Source organism: Terrapene carolina, unplaced genomic scaffold (assembly GCF_002925995.2).
Source record: "Terrapene carolina triunguis isolate 2854851 unplaced genomic scaffold, T_m_triunguis-2.0 Scaffold714, whole genome shotgun sequence".
Lineage (NCBI taxonomy): Eukaryota > Metazoa > Chordata > Testudines > Emydidae > Terrapene > Terrapene triunguis.
In genome coordinates this window covers 12,538,951-12,547,331 of record NW_020665065.1, presented here as the reverse complement: position 1 = coordinate 12,547,331, position 8,381 = coordinate 12,538,951, and the positions used below count along the sequence as shown (strand labels likewise).

Below are 8,381 nucleotides of genomic sequence, written 5' to 3'. Positions count from 1 at the left end.
CACACACACACACACACACACACACACACACACACACACACAGAGCATGTAGTCTATTTCACAACAAATAGCAAATGTACACAAGCATTCACAGCTCTTTTAATTAAGATACTTAACAGTCCACCAGACAGAAAGTATCTGCTTTTCACATTAAACCAACGAAAAACAGGTCAAACACAAGAGAAGCAGACATCTGACTTGTTATTGTAGTCACAAGTTTAGACATTTGCTTCTTTATCAGACACAGAAGACAACTTTAAATATATATCATCCATGTACAGTAACTACCTCATATTGATATGGAAAGAGCTATTTTTGTTGACTTCAAAACCCCCAGACCAAACACAGTTTGGAACCTCCATTAGCCGTACGCATAATAATTGATCATAATCATTACGGGGCCAGTGAAACACAACGCTGGAACCAGGAAGAGTGGAGATATAGCCATCAGGATTTGAGGTACCCTAATAACAGAAAGACAGGCAGTAACATCACCACCACCTTAAAAACAATACACTACAAACAATCTATACAGACCGTGAAATTTGAATGAAGCAATTTTTTCATGAAATGAATGACAGCAATTAGATACACAGGAAAATATATTCTCATAACCAAGTATTAATAGTAGTTTATATTTTCACACCAACTTTCATCCTGAAGCATCTCCAAATAATTTATATTTATATATATATATATATATATATATATATCAACACTGCAATGGCATCACTTCTTGAATGGAGGGGACCAGAACCTACTGTCACAGAATGTCTTGCACAATGGTAGGGGGAGGGGAAATTTTGGGAAAGGGCACACGTACAAACCCCTATTTCTTTAAAAAGAATCACAGGATCTTTAATGTGCATACAAATTATATAGGAGCTCATTTTTCAAGGTCTGATCCAACAGCCTGACAAGAAACTCAGATATATATAATTCAGAACGGCAGAATCAACACTATTGGGATTTTACCTTATGATAATTACACTTCCCCTCCTTTAAAGATAATCTTCTATGAAATATGTTTACGCTATTAAAAAATATGAAATATTTGCTAGTAGAAAGGTAGTCCTACCTGACCTCTGGCAAATTCCCGTTGAGCAAAGGCAAGCTTGTGTGATGATTTATTATCTAATAGGTAACGGGGTGCAAATGTTACCATGCAAGTGTCAATATAACGACCTCTGCCCTTCTTAACATCAATACCTAATAAGAAGAAATAGTCTGTTAAAAATAAAAATATCTACTGTCTGAAAAAATTATTTAGTATAAGAAATGTAAACTTTTAAAATAATGTTTCTCCGACGCAATGCATATGTTCTACAGCTTGCATATATTTTAAAGAGAAATAGTCAACAAAATCTGGTTTATATAATGTCATCTGCTATACTTTTTTATTGTCTATAAAGTGGAATGTAGTAGTTTAGTCTTGTCAGCATTATAGATGGCACAAGAATAGCTTGGGGTCCTTTTCAGAAGTTATGTTTATTTTCCTCTTCAAAAGAATGGTCCAAACCACTTTCAGTTGGAGTCTTAGGGGTGTGAAGTAAGTCACCATGAGCTCCTCAAATCATGAAAACCAGGTACATGAACACTGATAGGCAAATACCAATACTACTGAACACCCCAGAAGTTTCTCAAAACACTTTGGGGGAAAAGCACTTCATCGTGAAAATTCAGCCTGAGGTTTCAATGAATGGTAGAGTTCTGAAGAAGGAGGAATAATTGTGTCCTTGGGGCACTGACAAGAAGTAAGTAGTCATGCTCTCCCATTCCTTTTACTGGCTTACCTAGGTTGCTCTGCAGCAATTTCTTAGAGATGAGTAAAAATAGGACTACACTGCAGTTGAAACTCGGTGAGCCAGAATCATGTTTAAACAAGGCATTAAAGGATATGGGTGAAAGACAGTGAGTCAAGGCAGAGCCTAACAACAAATTGCCAAAATAAAATTTTCATCCCATAAAATTCAGTGGGTTGCTTGACCCTTAGGCACCAAAAACATGAAGCATTATATCCAAATTGCTGATTACTGAGTTCTAACACCCTTTGGGCCTCCCTGCCTTTAGTGAATTATCTGTCCGTCCCCTTCCCCCCGCCCCCAATGAATTTTCTTTCAAACACCTGCTTTAGTGGCTCTTCTCTTCCATCCAATATTCCTCCCCCCTGATTCCAGAAGGTAAAAATGCCTTTAGGTAAAAGTGAAAAATTATATGAACAACACGAGAAAGGAGAAACACCCTGGAAACAGACATGGAGTAAAACGAAAAGAATAAAAAAAGGAGACAAAAGAGAGGTTTGGAAACAAAAGCACCTATAAATACCCAACATGAAAAACACCCAGGCAGTATATGGTGTAGAAGCTACAGTAGAGACATTCAAAAGAAATTCAGGAAGTATGCAACAGTGCCTATAGAGGGAGTCAAAATGGTGCTTTGAAAACTACTACATAAGTGTAAATATGTAAACATAGGAAGCCTGAAAGGACAGTTTGCAAACAGTTCACTGAAACTCAAAGCGCACTGAGGAAATACAAAATAAAAAATAGCTCAGATAACTCACACTGTCATTGCTTGGAGAGCACATTTTAATTACTATAGTTGCGATTCCAAATAATTCAAGTATTCCTATTGAACTTCTTTTCAATAATACTTTATTCAGTTCTTTTCCGCTACACCCCCAAAAACTAAGAACTTTTGCTTCCTTTATTTTTCTTAGGATTTCAGCTTCTATCACTATCAATAGCAGCATGTGCTAACATGCTTCTCTGAAAATCCTTCATGTACACTGAATCAGAAAACCTAGCCAGTGGTGCAGTTCCTTAGGCTAAAATCAACAAACCTGATGCAAGCAAATAATGTACTAAAAATTTGAAATATGGACTAATTTAATCTATATTCTCTCACCCAATTTGACAGCACACATATATAAGGTTAACTACATCATCATATGAAAGTTCCAAGTCACTTTAACACACTAGCAAAAAACCTACATACTGGCAAAGCCTGTTTTTGTATTAAGGACCAAAAGTCCAATGAAGCCAAAATTTTAGCTATTTACTTTCCCCCTCTGTTTATTAGACTAAATGTGTAAAATGGACTCTGGTAAATTTACACCATCAATTATAATTTGTGACAACATGTTTTGACACCAAGGAATGGGTAATTTGTCTCATGCCTTAGTAGTTAACATTGCAGCAAGATTCCTACAATGCATCAGGAGAAAAGGTCCAAATAACATAAGATTTATACTTCAAAGATATGTTATTTGCAATGCAAAACTACCACAACAGTTTTGCTCAATGATCTTTTAAAGACAACTACTTTGGGAAATGTACCAGCCTGTTATGTTTTCCATTAGCTGAAATAATATTCCCGAACAGCCCCGCCTTGTTAATATATGACCTGTGCTGTCTTGCTTCATACGCTGCAACAAATGAAGTTCTGAACCTGAAACATGGTCCCAGAGAGAAAAACCTCTCTATTCAGAGGGTGGGGCAAACATCTTTTAATGAAAAGGAAAAACTGACACACCCCAAATTTTAGGGTCAGATCAAGATGGATTACTTTCTATTACATACACAGTGTCAACAAGGTTTATGCGGCCGCTCAGATTGCACTTCAGTAGTACTGCAGTCTGTTCATACTAGAAACCTTGAAGTGTTAATGGAGATTTCGGTCTCATATGCCACAGGGGCCGAGGATCAGACCCAGAAGATGTTACTCTAGTTCTACATTCTTAACAAAAGGTCAGAAGCTGAGCTTTCTTTGGTAGGATTTGGCCTGTTCCTGTGCAACATCTATTAACAGAAATGAATACAATGAAGTTGCTGGGACTGTGATGTTTAGAAAGAGGCTAGTCAGAAATGATCTTTACAGAAAAATCAAGAAAAACAAAAATTTCCACTAAGGTTAAAATAATGGAGCAGGAGCCTTAGGCCTAGAGAAAGAGAGAAATCAAATTTCTCTTCAGTCCTATGAAAGCATCCCTAGACTGCTGAAGGAAAGGAGAGATGGATGCATTTCCTTCATGGTTTTTTTTAGACTGTTTTTTTAAATTGGCATTTGAATGAATATATCTATAAAATTCATTTATTCCTCTGACAAATGTAAGCAGTTTAAATTCTGTTCAAAACTTGGAGGCGATTACCTGGCCATTCATTTTTACAAATTAACTAACAAAGCACATACTTATATGTTTTAAGACATACATGGATGTTTTTCAGATAGGTTAGATCCAGGGCTGGCTCTGGCTTTTTTGCCGCCCCAGGCAAAAAAGCCTCCGGCCGGAGCGGGAGGGCGGCCGGAGCCCCGGCGGGGGCTCCGCTCTTCCCCCCGCGCCGGGGGCCAGAGCGCCGGGGGCAGGGCGGCGAGCCCCGGCGGGGGCTCGGCTCTCCCGGCAGCCAGAGCGCCGGGGGCAGGGCGGCGAGAGGGCGGCGAGCCCCGGCTGGGGCTCGGCTCTCCCCGCGGCAGCCAGAGCGCAGGGCGGCAAGCCCCGGCAGGGGCTCGCCGCTCTCCCCCCGGCGGCCGGGGGGAGGGCGGCCAGAGCGCCGGGGGGAGGGCGGCGAGCCCGGCTGTGGCCCTGCTCTCCCCGGCGGCCGGAGCGCCGCGCCGCCCCCCTCCAGGTGCCGCCCCAAGCACCAGCTTGGGTGCCTGGTGCCTGGAGCCGGCCCTGGTTAGATCAGAAGTAATCAGAAAAGAGACTATGAAGAAAAATGGAAGCTGCTGGGTTTGGGTGCTGAGGTTTTTTTGAAAATCTGAGCTTGGTAATTATAAGTAACACCACATAACATTTTTAAGCACTTTACCCTCTTTATTCTTACAACACTCTTGAGGGGTAAGTACAGTAGGTATTATCATTTTACGGATAGGGAAACTCAGGTAAAGTTCAAGCTATTGCTCAAGGCCACAAAAGATATCCATGTCACAGTTAGGATTAGAACACAAGAATTCCAGACCCCTGGTCCCTGTGTTCAGATTATACCACTTTCTTATTGTATTAACCTTTCCCAGTTAGAGACTTGTTTTTATAACCCATTAGGCCATGGGTATAATGAGTTTAGTAGCCTAAATCTGTCTCCATCACAAGAGCACTGCATAATTCAATGGAAAAAATCTTGACATAATTCACATTAGGAAGTCCTTTTTCACTGAATAATGAAGTTATAGATGAAGTTAAGTGCAGGGAAGCTTGCTCCCCAAACGTCTTTATAGTCACTGCAGTATTTGAGAGACCAAGAGTATGTACGTGTGGTTTGTTCGCAGAGGTAGAGGAAGAAAATTAATTTCTTACTGTTATACGGAGGCAAATGGTGGCTGCACCATTTCTGTAATATTTAACAAATTGATCCATGATTACATACCAATGTTATAAATCAGGCCAGGTCGGTTTCCCTGCTGAATCACTTTAAGGGCTCGGACACCGCTGCCTCCATCCAGTGAGAATCCCTGACACCAGCCAGGCATACCTTTGGGATGGATTCCTTTCCCAATTCGCATTGTACAACTATGGGTAATGAAAGAACATGCTGATTTACTCATCTAAATAAAGGGTTAAGTATCAGAACAATACTTTGGTGATTTTTCTACTGAACCTAGATGTATTCAGACTGTATACACTAACAAAACTATTACAAACTACTAGCAAAATCTCTTGCCTAGTAATAATACATTACATATTTTAGCATGTTTTATCTAAAATTCTTTAAGCATCTTGCAAACATTAATGAAAACTCAATGGCCATAGGAGGTAGGCATTAACAACACTATTTTTCAGGTGGGTAAACTGAGGCAAGGAGAGGCTCAGTGATTTGAATAATTTTTTTTAGAAGTAAAATATCTATGTGACTATAAACAAATTTCAAATCACATTTTCCTAAAATTAGCAACCAGCTTTGTATTTTTACCTTCTGTTTTTAATTTTTTTTCATGGCAGACCAGTTCAACCTCTTAATAATCAACAAATCTAGGTTTCCTTTCAATAATAATAATCACCACCACAACTACCAAGGTTTTATATAGCACTATTCATTAGCAGAACTCAAAGCACTTGAAGAAGCTGTGATATGCTCAATGAAATGTTGCACATTTTTCTTCCTCAGATTAGGTTCAACTTAATATTAGAGAAGTCCTATTTCTCAGACCACATCACAAAAATCACCATCACAATTGGCAGTATCCATTAACTTTCTGACAATCTCAACAGAAGGGCCTAGGAATTAAAATAGGCTTGGAGAGAATTTTTCATTTACCAAACTGGAATTTTTTTTTTTTTTAAAATAGGTCTTGATTTTTTTCAACATACATTTTCAACAATGATTAAGTATGGTCATTAAAGAGTGAATCATGTTTCCAGAGGGCAATCCATTAAGAAATCTCCTGACAGACTGCTGCAACTATACATGGGGATCGATGATCAGCGGATCCATGTTGTAGCAGATTCTCCCAAAGAACAACTGCAGGAAGCCTGTGCTGAGATAAACTCCATGACGCATCAGGGTTAAACGGCTCCAAAATCCTGCCATTCCCTTGTGCATCAGAAACATAGCAGTTCTGCTGCAGGTAGTAGCTAACTCATATATGAAATGGGTAGTTTGGGGCAGTTTTTGAGGCTGATGGATATGTTCACAATAATAAGTCAAAATAGGTGGGAAAAATCAGCAAAGAACTGAGCTATAAGTCATTGAAGCAGTAATAAGCCACCACAAATTACAAAGACTCCTCAGTTTTCCTTTTTTGCTGTTAAATATTTTCAGTATATTTAAATTTGTATTTTTATAAATATATATTCGTGTGTGTACATATGTATATAATTTAAAACTGTCCCTGGTTTTTGACAAGTTCAGTCAATTAATTTGTTAAATTCAAACACAGAAGGTAGACTTTTTTAAAAACACACTTTTTGAGTAACTGTTTGATGTTTATACAACGTGCCTTTATGTCTTTTTATGCTAGTCAAATTATTTTAGTTATAGTAAGGACATTATCAGAGTGAGCAGTCTGGTAAATTTCCTCAGGGAAAAGAGACTTTGGATTTTCTTGCTTTACCAAGTTATGAAAAGAAGCATGATTTCCATACATGTAAAATAAAACTAGCCAACCAAATGGTTAGTTTTCAGTATCAAATGTCTAAATAGTGAGTAAGCTCATTTCAATATCTCAAACTAAACACCTTACCACATCATCCTGCCAATGAAGGATTTTTCCTACAGGATATTCATACTTAAATATCAGCACCAGATCCTTTCAATAATTATTTTCATTCTTTGTAAGCATTTTTCCTTCCCATCAACATTACTTACAAGTTTGCCTGTTCTTTGTCAGCATAACAGAAGAGAAGCGGGCTCAGGCTTCTAGCAAGCTCATGTTCTTCAAACTGACCTGCAGCATCTGTCTTTGCATTGTCCTGTCTGAAGATCAGTGGTAACCCTTTAAGCAAAAATAATCATAAATTAAACTTTAATTTACACTCCAATTTAAAACAAAAATATTCTTCATTCCGGACCGGGTATTATATTATTAGTTGTGAAAATGGGAACAATAGCAGCAATTTTAAAGTTTAAGAACAATTTAATTTTTTTATGTAATATGTAACCCACTGGTCAGCACATTCCACTCTGTGTCTGATCCACACAGGATATGAGATTGTTACAACTCCAAGCTACACAGCCTGGCTTTTTAGTTCAAGCTGCAGAGTCTGATGCTTTCAGCTCTAGAGTTCTCTGCTTCATACCCTTGTATATTGGCCAAGATGGCACTATCACAATATAATTATTGCTTTAGACTTCTCTTACTTGATGAAGGTTCTTCAGTGTTTGAAAAATAAATTCTATATCAGTTTATTTTGATGTATACAGAGCCTTACCAAGGCTCTAACTTAGGCACCTTATTACATTTAAAAATGCATAACTACCAAGTTTTAAAATCTTCATTGCAACAACTCAGTTATTTAATTATTTACAAGACCTTCACAATGAGAATGGATATTTGCTATTTGATGAAGCCTATTTTCTTAATTCATTTTCAAAAGCTTTACCTGGCTGCACAGCAAATCAATACTAAATGTCATCCTCATTTCCAGGTGAGTGACTGTCAGTAGTAGTTATGAACAGCTAAGTTAAACATACCTGTTTTGTTAATTAGCCAATATGGAGCAGAAATGAATATTTTTAGAGACCCTTCAGCTCGACATACAATCCTTATGGTTAGGTTTAGTTGTCGCTTGTTGACATCATACAATCGCATTCGGACCATATAGTTTTGTGTCCCAGGAGGAATCAACAACTCCTTGCACAGTGGAAAATTTTCCAAGGACACTCCTAAAAAACAAACACACACAAAAAAAACATGTTCTCCTGACTGTTCTGAGAAAGGTTCAAGGC

At 38.2% G+C, this 8,381-nt stretch overlaps 1 protein-coding gene across 5 annotated transcripts in view; it reads right to left on the bottom strand.

Annotated features, from left to right (window-relative positions):
- The window catches only part of VPS13D (vacuolar protein sorting 13 homolog D), a 183,431-nt gene that overhangs the window by 97,538 nt on the left and 77,512 nt on the right, over nucleotides 1-8,381 (bottom strand). For all 5 annotated transcript variants that reach the window (XM_026659907.2, XM_026659908.2, XM_026659909.2 and 2 more), the window contains 5 exons: nucleotides 8,127-8,318; nucleotides 7,302-7,428; nucleotides 5,364-5,506; nucleotides 1,079-1,209; nucleotides 289-464 (listed from right to left, as the gene is read on the bottom strand). In XM_026659907.2, the coding sequence (XP_026515692.1) occupies nucleotides 289-464; nucleotides 1,079-1,209; nucleotides 5,364-5,506; nucleotides 7,302-7,428; nucleotides 8,127-8,318 (769 nt within the window). The remainder of the gene's footprint in view (nucleotides 1-288; nucleotides 465-1,078; nucleotides 1,210-5,363; nucleotides 5,507-7,301; nucleotides 7,429-8,126; nucleotides 8,319-8,381) is intronic.